Source organism: Dermacentor silvarum, chromosome 1, assembly GCF_013339745.2.
Source record: "Dermacentor silvarum isolate Dsil-2018 chromosome 1, BIME_Dsil_1.4, whole genome shotgun sequence".
NCBI classification, from domain to species: Eukaryota; Metazoa; Arthropoda; class Arachnida; order Ixodida; family Ixodidae; genus Dermacentor; species Dermacentor silvarum.
The window spans coordinates 173,618,695-173,643,044 of NC_051154.1; the positions used below are offsets into that span (position 1 = coordinate 173,618,695).

The 24,350-nt window shown below is 50.2% G+C and overlaps 2 protein-coding genes across 3 annotated transcripts in view; one reads left to right on the top strand and one right to left on the bottom strand.

The window, feature by feature from the left end:
* The window catches only part of LOC119436399 (outer mitochondrial transmembrane helix translocase-like), a 139,801-nt gene that overhangs the window by 90,470 nt on the left and 24,981 nt on the right, over positions 1–24,350 (bottom strand). For both annotated transcript variants that reach the window (XR_007464070.1, XM_037703240.2), the window contains exon 5: positions 732–820. Coding sequence is in view for 1 of the 2 variants with exons in the window: in XM_037703240.2 (XP_037559168.1) it covers positions 732–820 (89 nt within the window). In the remaining variant the exon portion in view is untranslated. The remainder of the gene's footprint in view (positions 1–731; positions 821–24,350) is intronic.
* Positions 1–24,350, top strand: part of LOC119436403 (uncharacterized) — a 133,983-nt gene that overhangs the window by 21,680 nt on the left and 87,953 nt on the right. The gene's annotated exons all lie outside the window — the stretch shown is intronic.

A 24,350-nucleotide genomic window follows, 5' to 3' on the forward strand; every position in this document is an offset into this window, starting at 1 on the left:
AGTAAGCATGCACACACCTGACCCCTATGGTGACCCCAATAGTGACCCCTTTAGTGGCAGTGTCCCTCTTGGCGGAGCTTAGGGGATAGTGAATGCGTTTAACACCATGTCATCACCCGTCAAAAACACCTATTTTCGACCAGCCCTAGGAAGATTTACAAGCAATAACCATAGCTCACAATGTCCGATTACGGTGTTTATCTGATTCTAACGGTGCACCTTACTTGTTTCTAGAAAATTGGCATATTTGCTCAACAAAAAGCAGTCTTGCTAATTGGAACACAGCTGCCTCTCTCTTGGTACAGGACATCTGGTGAATGGAGGCCTAAACTATCACCAACATTATGAGTAAAGATTGCAACCACCACCCCCTCCCGCCATTTTTTGCCTTTTGTTCTTGCTGTGCATTCAAAGGTAAACATTCAGCAGATATTTCATTTAATTATGAGCATGAGACAGAAGTTCTACAATACTACTGCTGCTGCAAAGGATACCAATTATGACAGTGATAGTCCTTAGCACACTGTATGGAATGAGCAATGAGTATGTAAAGGAGGTCACAAACACAACCTGAGTTTGTGTCCTTCATGTGTGTAATTTCAGTGTTTGAACTGCAGAATGTCAGACCAACTAGCCCAAAAATGATGTTTTCAGTAGCCAAGCTGTGCCCTAGCAATGACCGATATGCAATATGCCAATGCTCGTGATTTCATATACAAATAGAAACTCACCAATGTAAAGACAGCGCTGGCAAGCTTTTGAGATTCTCCGTACCATTTGTCGGTAAGCGCTGCAACCTCCAAATTGATGAAGCGGGCTCCTGTCAAACATAAAAGCAACATTTCATGGCAATGAATGATTCCAAAATGACATATACAATATCCACAACAAAGTGCCATTACTTGGTGAACCTTCATGATGCATAGAAAGTGTGATGCTAACTCTGCTAGCCAATGGGAAGACCAACTGCAGTTCAGTAAAATGCCAATGGCTTCAATGAGCAATCTTGCATTTTATTACAATAGTACCAGCCACTACATCGGACCCAGCATGGAGAAAAATTTGGCGCAAATTCACATGGAAGGATACGCGAATTCTATCAACATAGCAAGAAAAGGAAAATCAGAACACGTTAAATTCCACCGAGGCTGTCGGACCATCCTGCCCTCAACATAGTGGTTTTTCCTGCTTATACCTGACAATGTGTTGCCTTTATAAGGTTGTTTGAGCCATGCCCATGCTGCACAATTTTTTGTATGTCAATCATGATTCACGGCACAATCACAAACCCCCACCTTCAACAGTTCAACAGTAGACTGCTTCAACAGTTCTTCACATGCCACTGTGACACTGTGTGAAATTACTTCTGTAATCATAAACTTAAACAAACTGACAAACCCAAAACATTATTGATGGTCAAAATGCCTAGTTTTCTCACGGGCCCTGGCACAGCACAGCAGGCTGTGCAGCACTTTGACTATGTGAGAACAGGTCACATTTAAATCACAAACAGGCTACTACATGAAACTCCGTAATATTTGACGAGTACGAAAGTTCAGCATTGTAGGCAAGATATAGCCTTTATGTGTGCCCACATTTTTCTATTGCACTTGAAGAAAGTTCTCCTTCTCACTGCTTTTTGTATGCACGTGTAGGCATACAAGTGAACATACTTGCATGTTTGTCATATTAAGATTTATATCTGTAGCGTGAATGACTGCCTACTTGTGTACCCCAACATATCAAGTCTGTGAACACTACCATCATTACCAAAAACCTGTTGCCAGTCGATACCAGATTAAGCCTATGAGAGCTAAAAGTGTGATGTGGAGTTTAAAAGAGACCAAATATGCCACACAAGCAAATGCAAACTCTGATTACTTCTGATGTTCTGAAATACATGCTGTTCTTTATTACCTCAAAAGCTCCATGACAGGACCTAACATGAGGAGGCGTGGGCGTGCACTTGTGATATTTTGACGACTTGCTTGATGATGACCTTGAATCAATCAGCATAATTAAATTAAATTATGGGGTTTTTACGTGCCAAAACCAGTTCTGATTATGAGGCACGCTGTAGTGGGGGACTCCGGAAATTTGGACCACCTGGGGTTCTTTAACGTGCGAATCAATCAGCATAGCTTCGGAAGGAAATTTATTTAGTGGTGTAACAAAAAAACGATAAAAGGTGCACCGAAGCTTATACACAAGTTGGATGAACTGCTTTCAGATCACTTATGTGCAGCAAGAGTTGATAGACAATGACTCCGCTTTCCATTTCTTCTTTTTTTCTCTCTTTAAGCCCGTTGCAAATAGTATATATTTGTGCAGGCATCAATAAAAATGTTATTGGCAGTCAGCGCTCGTCCCGTGTTCTCCCTTGTGTGTTTTTTTGGCACTGTTTTAAAATGAATGATCCATACCAACTAGCTCACATCCAAACCCTCCTGAGTCACATCTACGAGAACATTTTGGGTGAAAGCAAATTCAGTGAATCGAAGGCATGCGACGATTTCTGTCACATGCAACAGAAATTGCAGTCGTAGGTGCTCTACTCGCGATATATGAAAATGCCACAGTTGTAGCAGGGCATGCTTTTACGAACGGAGCAATTAAAAGATATGCAACTACGGTTAAATGCCGTGCCGACGGAATATGACATGACAGAAAAAATAGCGTAGCTTGCACTGGAGGCACAATGCTAAAGAGACAGCGGAGTTGATGGGCACGTAGCTAGTCCTGGCTTTTGAGCTAGGCTAAGCACTACCAAGTCATCCCCAGTATTTTCCAGAATTTATGGCGAAGCGCGGCCTCGTCTTCGGGAATACGAACTATCTTTGGGCGTCCCATGGGTTCTACTGATTGAGCGCCGCCGCGCACACGCTTACGTAGCTGTTGCCTCAAGGTCAGCGCATGCGCAGATCCAATAGTTAACACGGCGCAAGCGCAGATCTCGGCGTGGCAGCAGAAATTGGTTACGTGCAGTGTCTCCGAGCTGCTGCCGACAATGCCCGCATTTCCCTGGCGCGTTCGCTGTCTGGGCATGCGCAGCACACAGGCGGTAGGTTGCGCCAGGTGTTCTAGCAGCTGCGGCGTCGCTGGTTGCCATGGCTACGACGCGGCTGGCTTTCTGTGAAACACCATACTATTTACGGCTAGCTTAAACAGCTTCGCTGTTAATAGTATATGACGTTTCAACGCTGCACTATATACGCCACAATTTAGTTGCAGTCTCTTCGTGTCGGCTTTCATGCATATTTTTCCCGGTGATTTAAAGGGGCCCTGAACCACTTTTTATCTAAGTCGAGAAATGTATTTGAAGTCAAATATATGTATTTGAAAAATACAAAATGTATTTGAAGTCAAATACTTTGCCGCAAAAAGTTCTTCAATACGTTAAGCAGAAGCGGAGTTATTCACAATCAAACATACCGTTTCGCGGTGCTTCCGCTCCTTCAATAATTTGCACTGAGAAGGCTACGGTGGAGTGGGGTGTGCCCATAATGCTCTGCCTACTAAACGTCACCGTGGCGTGCAGTTCAAGTTTGATTTTGGATGTTCATGTAGACACCACTATTTCCGATCTAGGCACCTCCGAGGTGCCAAACGTGGTTGTCCTCAGCGAGCTGCAGTGCGTGCAGCCAATGGACTCGCCGCAACGTCATGAAAGGGATAAAAGACAATGCGTTCAACATACTACTTGTCAAAAATCCTAAGTCCATGACAGACATTGTCACGCTATGCCAAAGCTACGAGGAGCTACGCAGGCAGCGCTTGTTGACACATCTCCCTCCATCGCGCAATGAACACATTGCTAGTTTGGCCACCATCTCTGGCCTGTCAGCACTGCTTACAGAAATGAAAGCGTTCATTCGGGAGGAAGTTGCACGCCAGCTCTCCTTGATAACCTTCGCTCAGCCGCCGCATGTGTAACAGCCTCCAACGAATGTTATGTCCATGCTCCATCGCGTGATCAAGCAGGAAATCGCCGTGGTCTTGCCAGACCAGCATCAACATCTTCCTGAAGCCGCATCACTAAACTACGCCGATGTCACTGCGACACCCCTAACGGGTCTTGATGGCTGCACCACTCAGCTACGGTGAAGTCGTCACGAGAACTCACTCTCTCCAATCAGCCGGCTGAAGTGAATGGACGTAAGCAACAACATATTCTTGGTAGCCGGGCTTTCGCTGGGCGAGCCCAGCGCCAAGACCAACGCCGCTAGCATCCGTATGGATTTCTGTGGGAGCAGTGGGATTGAAATGGCGCAGTATCGGTGGTGTTGTAAGCAGGTGACGTAGCGTCACGAAGGCCTCGTCGCAAGCCAAGGACCACGCAGAAAGCTTGGGGTTTCCCCGAAGAAGCTCTGTCAGCGGTGCCATAATCGAAGCGAAACTTCGAATGAAGCGGCGGAAGTACAAGCAGAGGGCAATGAAACTACGCAAGTCTTTTAGAGACGTTAGCCTTAGGAATTCTTTAACAGCACGGAGCTTTGCGGCATCATGGAGAAAGCCATCCTTCGACACGACATGACCAAAGTGACATTTTTTCAGGTTGAGTTGGAGGCCGGCGTCACTGAGACAGCGTAAAACCTGCTCCAAGCGATGAAGGTGAGTAGGGAAATCTGGTGCAAACACTACTACATCATCCAAATACCACAAGCACGTGTTCCATTTGAGGCCTCGCAGAATAGTATCCATCATCTGCTCAAAAGTCGTGGGTGCATTGCAAAGGCCGAATGGCATCACATGAAATTTGTATAAGCCATCTGGTGTGATGAAAGCAGTTTTAGGCTTATCGTCTGCAGCCATAGGCACTCGCCAATAACCAGAGCGTAGATCGAGGGAGGAAAAGAACTCTCTCCCGTCACCAAAGTGTCATTGATTGCTCCCGTGCAGAAGTCGCCTTCTCTTCGCTTAGCAATGCCATATCTGACGACGTTTCGCTTTCTTGCACCAAGTTGTTCCTGCCATCATGACCTCCGCAAGTGCCACGAGCTTACCACCACCTGCTCCCCAGTCCTCCGCATGCCCCGGCACACTCCGTCAGTGGGACCCTCCCATCTTTAGCAGCTCTGACGACCACGACGTTGATGACTGGCTATCATCATACGAATGCGTCAGTCTTAACAACAAATGGGATGACATCACGAAATTGACCACCATCTCTTTTTACCTCACCGGAATTGCCCACTTGTGGTTTCGGAACCACGAAAGCGAAGTCCCAAGCTGGACTGTGTTCAAGACAAAGTTCAGTGAGGTCTTCGGCCGCCCTCCTGTTCAAAAGCTTCGTGCCGAACAGCGTCTGCAGTTGCACTCTCAGCAGCCTGGTGAGACCTTTACCAGCTACATCGAAGATGTCATCGATCTCTGCAAACGCGTCGATGCATCCATGACTGAGGGCAATAAAATCAAACATATACTGAAGGGCATCGACGAGGACCATTTCAGATGCTGATTTCAAAGAGCCCCTCTACTGTTGCCCAAGTTATTGAACTATGACGAGCTCCGCCGTCAATGCCTCTTCACCCGCCGTCCTGTTCCCCATCAGGAATCGTTGTCTGGCTTGACCTCTCCTTTTCAAGATTCCACCCTACTCTCGCAGATCAAGGCTTTCGTCCGGGAAGAAGTTGCTTGCCAGCTCTTCCTTATCTCCAACCCGCCGGAGTCAAGTTCGTCCCTTAGTCCGACCCTACGACACATTATAGAAGAACAAGTGTCCGAGGTCCTTCCTCTGGAGCGGGCGCCTCAACTCACCACCCCATTGACTTACGCCGACAGGAAGACACAACTGCCTAGGCTTAGCCAGGCACACCAGGAACAGCGTCGAATCCGAGCCCCACTTAGTAGCGCTGGCGATCCGGCTGCGGAGCTCTGCACGGCGCACTTCTTCCTTACACTACAAGCAACTAGAAATTTCATGAGCACCGGGATGCTAGACCGGCAAGCATCAAACGACAAAGACGGAATGGACCTCAGCGGGCCCGGCACGATGACGGGCTACCCAACTAACCATACAGAGGTGAGTACCTTCCACCAACTCCCCCGATGACAATGCAGACTGGCAAACGGTGCTAACGCTACGCCAACAGAAGAAACAAGCGTTGCAACGAAAGTGCATCAAATACCAGCCAAAGACAAGCTCGAAGTGAACACGGACACCAAGAGACCGCCCACTCCGCAAGGAAGGAAACTACACAAACTCCCACCTCTACCAAAGGGCGATTTCAAGGTCGTCATACGACCGCATCAGGGCTTACCCCTACGCAACATCATCACACCAGCAATGGCGACAGCAATCATTGAAGCCTGCAACCATGAATTTTCTGAGGAACAATTTCTCCTGCAAATCAAGCTGGGCTCTAACATAGCCCTCCTCTCTACTCCGCACCAATAGGTGGCCATGAAAGCACGGGGACTTTGCCTCCTGATCATCAGCGGCACAGCCCATGCCGTCAAAGCATACGCGGCCACCGGGGAAGACGCACTGAGAGGGGTGGTGCACGGTATACCGCGACACACTCTGTCAGAGACCCTGCTTGCCAACATGCGGATTTGCACGCAAGGAGTTGAGCTGATCCAGGCCTGCATGTTTGGCGATACCCAAAGTGCCACCCTGACGTTCAGCGGGCCCCTACTATCGAGAACCATATACTATTACAGAGGAGAACTCTTGTGGCACCCCTTTCGTGCTACCAGTGAAGTCTGCAAGATCTGTCGCGGCAAAGAAGACCACACGGACATTTGCCCAAATCCTACGCGACGAATCTGCAAAATGTGTGGGCTTGAGAACCCAAGTGAAGGACACTCCTGTGAACCAAACTGTGCCTCATGTGAGGGGGGCCGATCTTACCCGGGACAAGAGCTGCACCAAGCGCTTAAAGCAACAAAACAGCCACGAGCATTGCGGACCACACGTCCGCAGAACACCAGACCCCTAAGATGGTTCTTTTCAGAGTAAGGGGAAGAGGAAGAGCCACAGAAGCAGAAGCGCCAGCACGGAGAGATCCTGCTCCAGATCCGAGCAGTGCACTGCCGCCATCATCCAGTCAACAAGTACGCAGAAACAAAGATCCCAATCCCGGACCTCGACGAGGAACAGCCACCAACAGGGATCAAATACTAATTCAAAGAATACAGCTGCACAGGTAAGCTGGGTGGGTGTCGCGTCTTCCACGACCAAACTCATCGCGCAAAGTGAGGAATACAAGCGAGCCATCTCAGAGGGCAGACAACTTAAGGCAACGTTACACGGTAAAACGCAAGAGGTAGAAACACTCAAGCGACAGATATCTATGCTCACAGCACAAATGGATACACTTAAATCCAAATCACCCACTCCGCCGCAGCAACAGCCAACACAACAACCACTGTCACAGCGGCCACCAGCACAAACACAACCCTCGCCACAAGAAGTGACAACACAAGTGACACTACAGCAAGTCTAACACATGTTTGCGTTACAGCAGCAACAAATCCAACAATTTCAGCAAATGCAAGAGCAACTACAAGTGCAAATGCAGCAGATGCTTACAGAATTACAAAAACTAAAACGTTCCGTTATGTAGACGATTCCGTTCAGAAGTTCCAACGACTGCGCAAACGACGACACAGCCTTGCCTCGGACAAGCTGAGTGCAAAGATCATGGTCACCACGGACACTGAGGATACCATAACCTCCGAAATTCCTCATCATGGCTAACAACACAACCAGGCAGCAAGAGAATCTCACAATATGGCAGTGTAACTGCCGATCACTACACGACAAACACACAACACTAACACAATACATCAAGACGGCATTAGTTCCACCCGACCACATCTGCTTGCAAGAGGTGGGGAAGCGACCGCGACCCATAGAGGGTTACTGCTTATACACGGACCCGGATCACCAAATGGTGGCAATGCTGGCTTGAAAAGACCTTGCGATCATCAGCGCCGCGGCACCAGGAGTACAAATTCAGCACCAAATTTGAACAATCTGGCCAGTGAAGAAGGGACGACCAAAGTGCCTCTTGGCTAACATCTACAGTTCACCCAGAGACCAAGAAGCCGACTTAACACCATTACCTAACCACGTACCCACCCAACTCGTGCGACGTGGTAGGCTAATTATCCTCGGAGACTTCAACGCCTGGCATTCAGGGTGGGGTTACAAGAGAGACACGGCGAAAGGCTCCAACATTCACAGAAGGACACAGACACACAAACTTGTAGCAGTAGCAGCATCGGCGTCACATGAGAATTACGTAGATGCTCCCGTCTGCACGTGACACGAGCGGCTGGCACGCACAGACACAGGCTAGCATTCCGAGACAGATTAAAGATGCTACGCTATGTGATCAGTTGTCGGTTTTTCCTCTCCCGCGAGAGCACTGAGACTTTACCGGTCTACGTGGCTGCTCGTCGCCACAGTTTGGTGACCTCGTATGCAATACTGCCATATGCTCCTGTGGTAGAGACGACCAAGGACCAGACCAACGCTATGAGAGCTCAAGGCCAGAACCCTTCCGAGGAACGCGGTGAGCCCTCCAGTTCGGTCATAGCCATCCGCCTCCCACAGTACTGAGACCAGCATCTTTCGGCGTGGTTTCTTCAGGCCAAATCACAATTTCAAGTCGCTGGTATCCGCTCTCAAGCCTCAAAGTTTCATTACGCCGTTGCAGCGCTCTCGCCCGCCGCCATTGACGAAGTGGCAGATTTGTTGAACGCCCCATTGTCTATTGCCGCCTATGACGATCTCAAGGCAGCCCTGCTACAGCGCACAGCATCTTCACAGCGTTCTCGCATCCAGAAGCTTCTGTCCGCTGAAGAACTCAGCGACCGACGCTCAAGTCAACTTCTTCGCCGAATGAGGCAGCTGCTCGGAGAAAACGCGAGATCGATCGACGACACGCTGTTGCACGTATTGTTTTTGCAACGACTCCCGGCTAAAGTGCAGATCGTCCTGGCGGCAGCCTCTACCATGGATCTTACCGGACTTGCTGCTTTGGCCAACAAAGTCATGGAAGTAGCCTACCCAACCATCGCAGCCACGACATCGTCTCCGGGTGACAATACAAATGCCGTGCGAACTCTTCCCTGCTCTTCGGCAGTGCAATCTGTGCTCGACTCCTTGTGTGAGCGCCTGGAACGCACCATCTGTGGAGCGGCACATCGCTGCACGTCATCTCAATGCCCACGCAGCCGTAGTTCCAGCAAATCAAGACGCACGGGCAGCCACGATGAAACATCAGCTACAACACCTGGCGTTTGCTACTACCACCACCGTTTTGGAAACGACGCTCGTCACTGTCGGCGTCCCTGCGCTTGGCAGGGAAACAGGCCGGCTGGCCTCTAACGGCGACGAGTGGTCCGGCCCAACACACAAGTCGCCTTTTCTACGTGACGGACAGAGTTACGGGACAACGGTTCTTAGTCGACACAGGAGCTGACATCAGCATTCTCCCCGTCCACCACTCCGACCGAAAAGCGACACTTGTGTCGTTTTTGCAAGCCGTCAACGGCACCAGGATTCCAGTTTTCTCGTCACGCTCCGTCATGCTAAACCTAGGCCTTCGACGAGCGTTCTGCTGGATTTTCCTGGTTGCAGATGTCAGTCGTGCAGTCATTGGAGCCGACTTCTTGCACAACTACGGACTCCTTGTCGACGATCAACGACGCCGTCTCATCGACTCCGTGACCCAGCTATCCGTTCCCGGTGTCCCATCATCAGGCACATCGCCGATCGCGCCTATTTCTGCCATGCTGAACGAACCTTTCGCCGCGCTCCTACGCGAGTTTCCCACCTTGACGCGCCTGCCGCACTGGATGCAACCGGTGCAACATGGCGTGTGACATCACATCGTCACCTCCGGCAAACCAGTCTATTTCCGACCCCGGCATTTGTCCCCGGAGAAACTCAAGATCACTTTGCCGGAGTTTGAACACATGCTGCAACTTGGCCTCATTCGCCCTTCCTCCAGTAATTGGGCATCACCCCTTCACATGGTGCCTAAGAAGACGGGAGACTGGTGCCCATGCGGTGATTACCGGGCACTAACCAACGTTACAGTTCCTGATCGCTACCCTCTACCGAACATTCAGGATTTCACGGTAGATTGCACGGTGTGACGATCTTTTCTAAGATCGATCTCGTCCACACCTATCATCAACTGCCGGTCGCTGAAGAAGACATTCCCAAGACCGCCATTACCACACCCTTCAGTCTTTTTGAATTTCTCCACAACTTTCGGCTTACAGAACTGCGGGCCAGTCCATTCAGCATTTCATCGATTCCGTCACCAAAGGCCTGCCTTTCGTTTTTGAATACATTGACGACCTTCTCGTCGCAAGCTCTGTTCCGCAGAAGAACATCTTCACCACTTGCGGTTGTTGTTTTCACGCCTTGCCAGTAAAGGAATTGTCATCAACGCCGCCAAGAACGAATTCGGTCAACCCAAACTCGAATTCCTCGGTCATATCGTCGATGCATAACGGCATTCGACCACTGCCGTCCAAGATTCGCGTCATCGAAAACTTTCCCCGACCGACCACACTCACCAAGCTTTGCCAATTTCTCGTATTTGTCAATTTCTACCACCGATTCATCCCCGATTGCGCACGACTTATGGCTCCGCTAGATGCTTTGCTGGTAAACAAACGTAAACAAGTGCTTCAGTGAAATGAAGAGGCCACCGACGCTTTCACAAGAGTCAAGTCTGCCCTCGGCGACGCCTTGCTGCTTAGAAACCCAAAGCCAGACGAGCCCACTGCAATCATGGCCGACGCTTCAAACACCGCCGTTGGTGCCGTTCTGCAACAATTCATTGACAATGCGTGGCATCCACTCGCGTTTTTCTCCAAGAAACTGAAGCCTACGCAGTCCCACTACAGAATTTTCTGCCGTGAATTACTCGCCGTTTACCTGGCTATCAGACATTTTTGCCATTTCCTCGAAGGCCGTGCTTTTACTGTCTTGACAGACCACAAGCCCCTTGTGCACGCAATGAATCGTTCGGCGTCCTGTTACTCGCCCCGCGAGAGTCGAGACCTTTCCTACATCCCCGAGTTTACGACAACGTTCCGACACATCAAGGGCACCGACAACATTCCAGCCGACGTTCTGAGTCGTGTCAATGCCGTTTCCACGTTGACGCCGGAGCCTTTCATCATCGATGTCGACTTACTTGCCAGTCCACAGCGTGACTACACCTAACTTCGTACACTCCGGAATTCGTCAACGTCCCTGAAATTGGAGGACGTCGTGACTCCAGATGGTACGTCCATCGTCTGAGACACTTCTACCGACACGCCTGGACCATACATTCCGGCATCCCTTCGCAGACGTCTATTAGAAACCGTGCACAACCTGTCGCATCTTGACATACGCGCAACACAGAAGCTCCTTTCCAGTCGTTTCGTTTGGCCTCAGCTAAACGCGCAAGTTCGTGATTGGGTTCGCTGCTGTTTGCCGTGTCAACGCTCCAAGATCCAGCGTCATCCCATTCCACCTGCCAAGTCTTTTCTTCCACCGGATGCTCGTTTTGACACTGTACACCTGGACCTCGTCAGCCCTCTCGCACCTTCGAAAGGTTACTGCTACATACTGACATGCATCAACCGCTGTACACGGTGGCCAGAAGCTACACCTATATCTGACATCTCAGCACCCACTGTTGCCACAGCTTTCGTGTCTACATGGATTGCAAGGTTCGGCTGCCCATGCACAATAGTTACCGATCTCGGTCGGCAGTTTGACTCGGCACTCTTCAACGAGCTACTCAAACTACTCGGAACGACATGTTTTCGCACGACTGCTTACAGCCCACAGTCCAATGGACTTGTTGAACGTTTTCACCGGAATCTCAAGGCCTCCCTTATGGCGCATGAATCGCCGGAGAAGTGGGTTCTGCATTTGCCGCTCGTCTTACTTGGCATCAGAGCCACACTCAAGAGCGACCTAGGTTGCTCCTGTGCTGAGCTAGTCTACGGCACTCACCTATGCCTTCCATGCGATTTCTTTGTTGCCACCAGCACAACACCTATGCCATCACCTGCCGACTACGTTGCCGAACTGCAAGCCTTCTTCAGCCAGATGCGCCCCGTGCCTACACGTTCGCAAGAAGCAAGGTCTCCACACGTTTCTCCTGCACTCACCTCTGCTACCCACATTTTCGTGCGTAACTGTGCCGTGTGGAAGCCTTTGCAGCTGCACTACTCCAGGCCATATTGTGTTCTCGACGTCGTCCGACAACTTTTGCCGTAAACGTCAACGGCCGATCGGACACAATTTCCCTGGAATGTCTCAAACCCACCTACATTAAAGCACCCGCGCCATCGGCCCCACCAATATGCGATGCAACCCTGCTGCATCTATCGACGCCACCTCCATCAGTGACACCCAAGACCAACGCCAAGACACGCCGCGTCACGTGGACTTTTCATCGTTCGTCGAACTTTCCTCCTCTCTAGGAGGGGGGGGAGCCGTCTGTAGCGGCAGCAGCATCGGCGTCGCATGAGAATTATTTAGACGTTTGCGTCTGCACGAGGCACGAGTGGCTAGCGTTGGGAGACAGATTAAAAATGCTACGCTAAGTGATCGGTTGTCGGTTTTTCATCTCCCGCGAGAGCCCCGAGACTTTACCAGTCTACGTGGTCGCTCGTCACCACAAACTCTTGCTGATCACGCTGCCAGGCGTCCCTACGAGAGTTGGCAACAGCGTGGCTCGCAATACCACGCCTGACCTAACTTTTGTCAATGACGAAAGAGGAGTTACCTGGAGCAACCTGGACGAGAGGCTAGGCAGTGACCATTATATTATAAATGTAACCTGTAACACGGCAAAAGTATGCCAATCCCTGGGGACGGCCAAACTCACTGACTGGAATAAAGTACAGAGTGAAACAGCAGACAGCTCATTCAACAACAACCTCTGCAGGAGAATAGAGTGCTTTTCTTAAAAAAATCTACAATGCCATCACCAAAGAGTATCAGACCACACCGGAAATGCCGGCGATGGACAACCACCCGGCACACCTCTGTGAGGCCTGCAGAAGTCTATCAAAGCGTTGGAAGTGACAAACACAACCTGTGGGGATGCGCGACTCTCGCGCGTCTCCTGTGGTCCGGCTTCACCGCGCGACTGAGTGCCGGAGGCGGTCGTAGTGGTTGCAGCGCGTTGCGAGAGATGGCGCGAGTGTCGCGATGCTAACGCCACCGAACGGCGGGGTGACTTGGGAGAGAAAGGTCGAGGGCGCTGCCTCCTTGGGTTGGAATCGGTAAGCGACGCGGACGTCCCGCGCATGCGCCGATCCACGCGAGACGTCTCGTGTGGCTCGGAGCGGGGCACCGGTATGGACGAACACGGATCGTTCGAACGCGCTACCGTTCGCATGACCGTACACGTGAACGACTAGGCGATGGTGTCGCAGCATGGGGCGAACATATTCGCTCGCTATCGGGTCGCGGTGAGTCGGACTTCCTTGATTTGTCGCGCGCCCGTGTGAATGTTCAATTGGTTGTAATTCGGCTAGTGTGCATTAGTGTATGAAAGGTGCAATAAATGCCCTTTTGATTGTTTGCACTACTGTGTTGTCATTCCTTTGTCCCAAGAGCATGTGTCAGTCCCCACATCTGGCTGCCCAACGTGGGGCTCTTGGGGCATCGGACGATAATTTTAGTTTTCATGCTCGGTTCGAGATGTTTCAATCGAAGCAGTAGTCCTAGCGTGGATTTTGATCGCTAGTGTCGGCGGCGTGCTTTCTTGAGCGAGGCGACGGTTGCTGTAGAGTGTTTGAACTTTTCAACATGCTAAGCCCTTTTGCGAGTGTTTTGTTGAAGTACTGTACACTTGTCAGTATGAGAGCCACGTGGTCTGCATCCTGGGAGAGCAAGGCCTAGCGCCCGCGGAGCATTGGCAAGCCTGAAGCGAGTGAGTACGGAAGCCTCGTGGGTGGTCCGAATTTCTTATGTAAATAGCTTCTTCTATCTCTTTGACTTCGGAAGTCGCGGCTCAGAGAGCCGGGTGGCCGCGGGCCACGGGTGCCGCTACGGGCTGACTGGTATTGCGGCCTGGCACCGGGCGCTCCGACACCGTCTGGGACGGTGGGCGCCGTCAACTCGGATGCTGTGTGCACCGAGCGGGGTAGGACCACCTCACAGAGCTAACGTCTCCTCGCGGCTGCCAGTTGTGCCCATTTTGGGTGATGTTTTTTTTTTTTGGATGCCGGTTGTCAGGGTAGCGACGCATTAGGCCTAAAGGCCCAACCGCATGCACGCGATATTCAAGCGACAGCGACAAGCGACGCGACAGGCACACCCTGTCGCGCTGTCGTGTCGCGGCGTGGAGCAACCACATGAACGCGACATCGCGAAAAAGAGTAGCGACGGATTTACATTGTTGTGCGAATAAATGTTATCTTGCGCGCGTAAAGAAATCTCAATTTTATCAAAAGGTCAATGTTTTATCTAGACCTAGCTAAAATATGCTATCATCCCCAGTGAAAATCCGTCCCATGCATCCCCAGTGGAACTCCGTCCAATGCCGCCAGCGTAAGGTGCCGTGGCGCCATCTGTTGAGTAAAACTTAAAACACTTTCTCGGCTCTCGGTGGCGTCTCAGGCCTAACAGCGTCAAAACAAAACAACCGATCTCAATAATAACGACAAGAGAGCGCCGATACTTAGTCTTCAGCTAGCGATGAGGTGAAGCGATGACTGATTGTACTATTTATTTTTTGCTGTCACAGCAGAGAGCAAGTTGCAAGAGCGAATTCAGATCGAAGCGGGCAGACTGATTGCTGCCATGTTGTTGTGCAATCGCTGTCCCCAGCGGATGTCGTCGCGCTGACTTCCGGGCGACAAGCGATATTTTCTGGCTGGCCAGAAACCGGCGACACGACCAGCGACAGCGACGGATAGCCCTCCGCGACGGCAAAACCTGTCGCTCGTCGCCGTCGCTTGTCGCTGTCGCTCGAAAAATCGCGTGCATGCGGTTGGGCCTTAAGGCTTTACAAAGCCGCCTGCCGCACGCTGAGGGACACAACCTGGTGGACCGTGGTGTTGAGGTGTCGCACTTTGCTTCCCTCATTCTAGTTAGCCTCGCACGAATTGAAATTACTCGTTCGACTCAAGAAAGCAAGCTTTGTTCACGGGAACTTAGCATCTGAAATGCCACCCGAAATTTTTGCTAGCCGAATTGAACATCGTACCACGTGGGCGATGCGTGTGCCGAATTCCTCTCCCTTGCACTACTTTAGTGTTTGTCGAGTGCGTTGAGTGTACGCAGCGTGAGCGGAGTCACCCCTGGTTTGCTCTCACCTGCACATCGTCTGCGCTGCTGCCCCGGCCTACGAACGAGCTACCCCAGGCGATGCAGATGCCTGTGGCCAGTTCGGCGCAGCGATTTCGACGGCCGCCTGTGTCCGGCTCGTTACCCTCGGCGGCTGGGAAAAGAGCTGGCAGTCACCACCGGCTACAGCAGCTCTCGCCGGCAGGGCGCGTCGGCGCGAGCGACGCTTGCTCGTGCCGACTTCTGCGTCGCCGTTTCCGGAGTCCTGTGCTGGAGTCGTGCCATCGAATCTGCAGAGCTGATGCTGTGACCAACGGACGCCAGCGGTGAACCCCAGAGACAATGTCGGCTCACATGTTGTGGATAACGTGTGGACATTTCCTCGGCGGCGCCACTGTCGCATGTACTAACTTTTGTTCGCGACGCGCGCGTTGATAGACCTTGTGACATGTTTCGCCGGAGTTTGTGTAGTGATTTAAGGTTGGGGGGATGTGGGGATGCGCGACTCTCACGCATCTCCTGTGGTCCGGCTTCACCGCGCGGCTGGGTGCCGGAGGCGGTCGTAGTGGTTGCGGCGCATTGCGAAAGATGGCGCAAGTGTCGCGATGATAACGCCACCGACCGGCGGGGTGACTTGGGAGAGAAAGGTCGAGGGCGCTGCCTCTTTGGGTTGGGATCGGTAAGCGACGCGGACGTCCCGCGCATGCGCCGATCCACGCTTCGCGAGACGTGTCGCGTGGCTCGGAGCGGGGCACCGGTATGGACGAACACGGATCGTTCGAACGCGCTACCGTTCGCGTGACCGTACACGTGAACGACTAGGCGATGGTGTCACAGCATGGGGCGAACATATTCGCTCGCTATCAGGTCGCGGTGAGTCGGACTTCCTTGATTTGTCGCGCGCCCGTGTGAATGTTCAATTGGTTGTAATTCGGCTAGTGTGCATTAGTGTATGAAAGGTGCAATAAATGTCCTTTTGATTATTTGCACTACTGTGTTGTTGTTCCTTTGTCCCAAGAGCATGTGTCAGTCCCCACAAACCTCAAACTCCAACGCCGGATAGACCAACTGGCAGAAGAAGCCAAGGCCTACGCCATAGAGCTCAATAACAACAACTGGCGAAGTTCTTGCGACTCCCTACGAGGCACCCTGCGCAGCAAGAAAACTTGGGCTATCCTCCGTTGCATGCTGGACCCATCCGGCACAGGTACGCAAGCGAATGTCATGAGGAAAGTCATCAGAGAATACCTAGGCACAGAAGACGAGGTCATCCAACTACTAAAGAACACTTACACCGGAGAAGCACAGATGCCTTCATCTAGCACCAGAAACTATCACGGCCAATAAAATGGAGGTCTGGATGCCCCCATCACCTTTGCAGAACTCTACGCTGCTGCTCAGGCATTCAAGAAGAACACGACACCAGGCCCTGATCAAATTACTAATGTGATGCTGAGAAACCTGAGTGACTTGGCCATCCAACAGCTAACCGCTTTCTTTAACGACACGGTATGGAAACCCCACGGCCGACTACCCTTGAAATGGAAAATGGCAAATGTTATTCTAATACCAAAGCCAGGAAAACCGTGTGAACTAGGCCAACTACGACCCATTTCGCTATCCTCCTGTCTGGGCAAGCTTTTCGAGCGAGTCTTCCTCACCAGACTCAAGAGACACATAGAGCAAAACGATCTGGTTCCAGCCACAATGCTTGGCTTCAGGAGAGGGGTATCGGCCCAAGACGTCTTCCTACTGCTGAAAGACAAAGTCCTGAACCCCCCATTGGGAAGTCCAGACAGGATCTTGCTCGCAAAGACTTTTTGAGCAACTGCACCACCCATATTGGGATAGGTACAACATGCTCACTCCCATATGACCTACCGGGATGGGGCACACCCTCAAGGCTCTATACTATCACCACTCCTATTCAACATCGGCCTACATAAACCGGCACTACAACTGGAGGAGCACAGAGATCTCAGGTGCGCCATATACGCAGATGACATCACGCTATGGGCCATTCGAGGTTCGTACGGCGACTGGCAAGACATCCTCCAAAGAGCCATTAATTGTCCAGACCTTCACGAAACAACCGGGCATGAAATGCACCCTGGTCAAGTCGGCATACCTACACATTAGACCCAAGCATACACAAGCGAACAGAGCACCAACCCTACAACTCTTTCTTGATGGGGAACCCATCCAGAGGACAGCAAACATGCGGGTTCTCGGATGCACCTACAAGAAACAGGCAGCGTTTCCATCGCGCTCTCCAAACTCAAACGCACGGTAAGCAGCATCACTGAGAGGGAATGACGGAGGCAGACACCTTGCGATTGGAGCAAGCCTTCGTCATTAGTCGTATAACTCATGCACTGCCCTTTCAAGCCACGCGCTGCACCGAGACCGACCAGGTGGACAAATTGATTCGAATCGCCTGTAAGGCGGCGCTCGGTCTTCCGGCGAGCACAAGCACAGAGCACCTCCGGGAGCTAGGGCTGACCAATACATATGAAGAGCTCGCAGCAGCCACGATCATCGCCTAGCGAGAGCGCCTTAACGTGACGCCCCAGGGACGTTGTCTATTATGACGCCTGCACTACCCCCTGGTGTCGCAATTCTTTCGGGGACGAGACTCAACTGATACCACTCGCTCTGCGAAGATACATGTGTATACATGTATACATGTGGATACATGTGTATCCCATCCCACACAACATGCACCCGACATACCACGCACGACGAAGACAAGCCAGGGCGACAGCCCTGCTACAGAGGCAGGACCATCCGGACATGTATTTCGCAGATGCAAGTCTCTACCTCGCACAACAACACAAACCCCCGCTTTCATGGCAGTCGCGACAAATAGGGCACGTATGGTCGCGGCTGCGTCCTTGTGCACCTCGTCCAGCACAACGGCAGACGCCGCGGCCACCGCCCTAGCCGTACGAGCGGCCGAAGCAACGGTCAATCGACACACGTACTAACCGACTCTTAGGATGCATGCCGACTATACATGCGAGGAGTTCTGCGGGCCAGCGTTGTGCATATCCTGGGGCCAAGACTCGCACAAGACCATAGGATCACATGGTGCCCGGCACACGCTGGAGTGGACAGCGACTGAATGGGTGGACAGCCTGGCTCGAGATACGACACGCCGAGCAGCGGATCACTCCGCCCTAACGGAGCCCCCCACATCGGGCACGCCATGAGAAATACTGGAGATGCAAAGACTCGGCTGACAAACAAAGGCTCCTCCCCATCCCAAGCTCAACAGGGGGCAGACAAGGGACTGGCGCCAACTACAGACAAACACCTTTCCTCACTTGTACAGGCTATACAAGTTGTACCCCGACAGACACAAAGACAAATGTCCAGGCCTGGTGTAAAGGCACCCCGACACTCCAGCACATCACATACGAATGCCCGAGGCACCCGACACACGCCGTCTCGCTGCTAATCACGAACACACTCGTTACCTGGTTGTGGGAGGCGCGACTCACCGAACTGGACTTGGGAAGCCAGCAGGCGACCCTCGATCAGGCCCGGCGAGCCGCAGAAGCCAGTGAGGCCCTCGAATAGGAGCTCCACCCATAGACATCAATCAGATGTTTGATTCAGTTGTTCTCTCCGAGTGTGCCTCTCCGTTATGCAGATGTCGCGGCTAGGCCCGGACCGCAGCCCGCCATGCAGTCATACCAGCAGCCACCTCATACAACGCGACTTATTACATGGATGGGACAACCCCCAGCAAACCGTTGGCGTACTTCTGACAACCGGCCCATATGCTTTGCGTGCAGCTATGCCGCTCACGTCGCTCGTTATTGTAATCGCGTTCAGCCGCCTAGCGCCACATAAGCCAGGACAAACCAGTTCAACCGTCCATATTACGACCCCCCTTTGCAACTGTTCAGCCGTTCACCGTCTCCACGCCATCGCTCAGTGTTGCCGATACGACCCCGTCCCTAATTCAGGACGAGGAAAACTAATTGGTGTAGTCTAAGAGGCAAGGGCTGTAGTGCCGTCGAAACATGGAAGTCCTCAACGTAGTCCTTCAAACGTGATCGAAGTGTTTGTAGATGGTGATCGCGCATCTGCACTCATGGACACAGGAGCCACTGTACGTGTTATAGACGCTATGCTTTGCTGCCTACTTCGGGATGTCACGACACCCCTTTCTGGACTGTCCCTCCGCACAGCCAGTGCTCAGCATATTTACCCCTTAGCGCCTTGCACTGCTCATGTTGTTATGGACGACATTCTATACGTTTTGACTAGGAATAAACAGCATCGTCAATTTGTTCTTGAAGCGTTAATGCACGAATATCCTTGCCTTTCCTTGCTTCTCTCTCTCTCTCTACCTCCTGTAAACACATGCAACTATGTGGAAAGCCAGCACACACCTTGTATTTATAAATTGTATAGATAACACATTAAACAAAAGCAAATCAAAATTATGTCGTGAAGTGAGCCAGTTGCATCCATTCCTGCGAATGACAGCATTCTTTTTAATGTGGACCGTTCTTGCACTTTCACAGCTAATCAAGTGTTCGGATGTATCACGAGGCATAAGCCATGCCCAACAAGAGAGAAGCAAGGTTGCTTATAAGTTTGCAATTACATGTATTACTGCATGAACTTTTATAATCATATTCTATCATTACTGCCTCTATAATTATCACATGTCATTACTGCCTTTATAATTAAGTATCATGCAGCTTGCAAGATACACAAAGACAGCGTAACACTTGTGTACTTAATTTTCTTTTTGCTGCAGATGCAGCTTTCAGATGCAGCTGCTTACTGATTTATTCCATGGTGTGATTTAATGCTATGTGTGTGCATACTCCCCAAAATCCTACTTAGCCAGGCTCACACGAACTCAGCCTCATGGTTCGGTCCAAATTTTAGTGGGCTGACTCAAGTTCACTGACCTATGAGATTCATCATCATCATCAGAGAGCTAACAGGGATAGCCGATATTCTAGTGGACATTGAGAGAAAAAAATGGAGCTGGGCAGGCCATGTAATGCGTAGGATGGATAACCGGTGGTCCATTAGAGTTACAAAATGGATACCAAGAGAAGGGAAGTGCAGTCGAGGACAACAGAAAACTAGGTGGGGTGATGAAGTTAGGAAATTTGCAGGCACAAGTTGGAATCAGCTAGCGCAAGACAGGGGTAATAGGAGATCTCGGGGAGAGGCCTTGGTCCTGCAGTGGACATAAATATAGGCTGATGATGATGTATACATTACATGACATTAATGTTGCAACCTATGCAGTGCATAAGCAAACATTGCATAGGAGTTCATGTTGCATCACATAAAAATAAGGAGAACTGTACACATTGCAGTTAGCTTTTTAGAACTGACTGTTACATGGAAGCTTTTCCAATACTGTTGGCTATCTTAACCATTGCTGGGTGACCATGTTTAGTACATTTCAATGCAAAGTTGGATATACGGCTGTGGTGCAATATATCAAAACAATATTCAGTACAGGAGACCCACCATAGTCACAGGTTCGCTGATTTCCATCTTCACAGTAGTGGAAGGGCTCTGAACTTTTCATTCGTAAATATTTGGAAAGTTAATTAACAAGATTTGGTGATTGGCCGATTCTACATTTCGATGTATCGTGCAAATAATGTCCGCCTTTTAGAGCAGCCCAACTCAAAGAGTAATATCTTTCTTCATGCCAAATGTGATTTTATTGTTCGTGTGAAGCTTAAAGAAAAAAACACCGCCCAAGCACTCCGACAGATGGTTAACCAGCGAAGCTTAAACGTGCGTCCCCGGTGTTTAGCAGTGGTATAATCCCCGACGCTGTATTGAAGCGTTTCTCAATTATTGGTTACATCTTTGCGTTTCTAGTGGAACGCAAGCGCCAATGACGGGCGGATGCTGCTAACCACGACGCCGAGCTAACTCGAGATATTGAACGCATGCGACAACGGCGAGCCGATGAGACGGCGCTGCAGGCAGAGCAGCGTCAACGTGACAATGGCGGGAACGCGTTCGCCGAGCCAACGCCCGCTTTCAGCAGGAGTTTCTTGAGTGGCACTTTGGCTTCGGCTACAACGAAACGTCCACGTTGAAATCGCGAAGTGGAATGCAAGCGCCAATGGTGGGCGGATGCTGCTAACCACGATGCCGAGCTAACTCGAGATATCAAACGCATGCGACAACGGCGAGCCGAGGAGCCGGCGTTGCGGGCAGAGCAGGTACGACGCAGAGGACATCACTAACGGCGCTGCCAATGGCGCGCGCGCTTGGGTGCGACGTAGAGAATGACGTAACTGACGGTGTAGCCAATGGAGACGTTTAGCGAAATATGGGACGAACGGTCTTTCGTTTCGCCTAGCCATATACAGCTTTCACTGTAAAATGCTTACATCACTGCAAGTACAACAATCAAAACATAATACAAACAGATGCGCATAATAAGATGCACACGAACGCTAAATACATGTAAAGACAGAATCGCACTTTGGCCAAGTTGGCTGCCATCTATTGAAAAAAAGCACAGGCCACACATGCAATGAGGAGTGCAATGAGGCCGCACATGGTCATGCTGCTCGCCAAGTCCATGGGCTATAGGCGAAACATACGTGGAACCTAGCAGTTACCGCGAGGTAGCAGCTACGGATGCTGGCGCAATCCGAGCCGGCCACTTAACCACTCTAGACAAGTGTGTTCAGTGTGTACTTGTACTTAGACACTTTTATTGTCTATATGTTGAAGCTTTAATGTGGTCTTCTAAAAAATTTTGGCTTCTGAAGCTTGCTAAGCTAAACAGTTTCATTCCATTGTTGTTCATGAAGAAAGCTCATATAAAAGCTTTAGAGAAATTTTCAATGCTTAACGCTTTTGCCTCAGAAGAATACGCAGTATACAAATGACATTCAAGCAGCTTTTGAACAGCAAGAAAAGGAATCATGTCCCTTGCTTTGAGCATTGTGTTAACGCAGGCAATTCAAGCAGGCATACGATTTTGCTAATACAATCCGTTCGGGAATACCAGTGTACCTTGAGGCTTTCCTTGCACTTTCTTATTTGGTTGATTACACATTCTTAATTTGGTTGATTAATCTAGTTTGAAATGGGTCCTATTAGCACGCTCTAACATTGGTCTAATACAGGTTAAGTACACGACTAGCTTAACAGATTGAGATGCTTGCTTATATTTCCAGTGAAGGAACCATAACAACTGCTCCAGTTTGCATAGCTTTCTGTTATACTGGGGTTTTCAGCCCCACTTTAAGATAATGTGCTGAAGCAGGTAGAAACAGACGCATGTCAACGAGATTGGCCGATAGTTCCGATAGCTTTGTACTTAATGCTTGCCCCTACTAATGCAAAATTCTAACGCTCTATTTTGTTATTAAACAAACAAATGTGCTCCTAACAACGTATTTAATGTTTGCTGTGGGGCTACACTGCTGCACTACGTGCTACAGCATATTGATTTAAGCTTCTTGATTCAGATTCACAGTATATACTAACAGCACGAGACACGGAGAAAATAGATAATGCCCACGTCTGTTAGAATAGTATGATGCTATGTACACAAGTGACTGAGTGACTGCAGCTCCTAAAACATTTTAGTGTCAGCTTTTACGCCTTCCGAAATATTCAGCGAGGACGTCTATACATAATTACAGTACAAGCTCTGCAACAGACGAAGCAGGCTAGCGCGAAGATTGAAGTTCTCAACAAATTTGATTCCACGTTCAGTAATCCCACACAGATCATTTGCGGCTTCCTTGAGGAGCAGAGGTGAGCTTTTGGGTTGGTGCTTGCCGCTACGTTTGGTGCAAGTATATGGCTAGGAGCAGGCACCGCTAATGCACAATTACAGTCCATATACATGCATCATTTCTTCAGAAGCCAACGCTAAGCAGGCATAGCACGAGGGTCTCTCGGTACTGACATGATGACTTCGATGCAGCCGAATTCTGAATACTGCATATGCACTGAGGATGAATATATGGGCTTGTTGATAGGTCCTCTTGTAAGCAAAGAATTCGGTCGCTGTACTATATCGACACTATATATCCCTACATTTGAAATTACTAGCTGAGTGAGTTGGTAGCTGATCTGGGCCGATATTTTTGTAGCGATGCCTTTCCGGTGCTAATGCCTTTTCGCGGTTGGTAAGTGGTCAGAGCGATGGTCTGCTCACGTTATCAACGGGATCAGCCGGTCGTGAGCAGTGGATGATAAGACTAATATAGAATAAAGCATAACGCATCGCTACAAAATACCGGCCCAGAAGCACAACTAAGAAGCCCAAATCAGGACAGAACATAAATAAGGAAGCTATTTTTACTACTGCAATAACAATTATAAGGACACTCCAGGCAAATTTCCGCAGTCATCGTCGTTCCGAAGAAAGGCGACTCGATCTCGCGAGCGCACAGTCTTTTATTGCGGGCAAGGCACCAGGGGATGGGGGCTCTATTCCGGCGGCAGCTGCGTGTGGTGTGACTGAGCACAGCCGCACAAGTCTTACTTGAAAGCGATCTGCGATGAGTACAGAATCTAAATGTGCCGAGGGCTGATAGCTTCGTGTGCGCTGTGTTCTTGCTGCATAGTTTGCTTTGATGCGAGAGGCAGCACGAAAGTAAATTCGCTCACTGCTGTTGCCGCACTCTGTTGTCATCGAGTGAGATGGGTTCACGTTTGCCTGTGCATGCGTGACACCATGCTTGTTCATTTCGTTAGGAAGCAAATGTTTGTTTATAAGTTTATGTGGCCGATAAGACTACTATACTTACTTTGTATAGCTGTGTAATAATTTATTATCACAATCGAAACTGGAACTTTTGTGGCCTTCACAGTTAAAGATGGAATAGCATCTGTGTTGTGTGCCTTGTGCGGTCTGTGTCTACTTCCTTGTCCCATTTTGGCAATTTTTTTTTACATGTCCAGGCTGCCCAGTAGTAATAACATGTGCCTTACACACTTGTCGATATACCGCTGAGCAACTGCGAAAAAAGCGCGTCAAGCAGATGTGCATCGTGTGTGAGCATAATTACATAAAATAAAGATTATTCTGATAGCAATTATATTGACA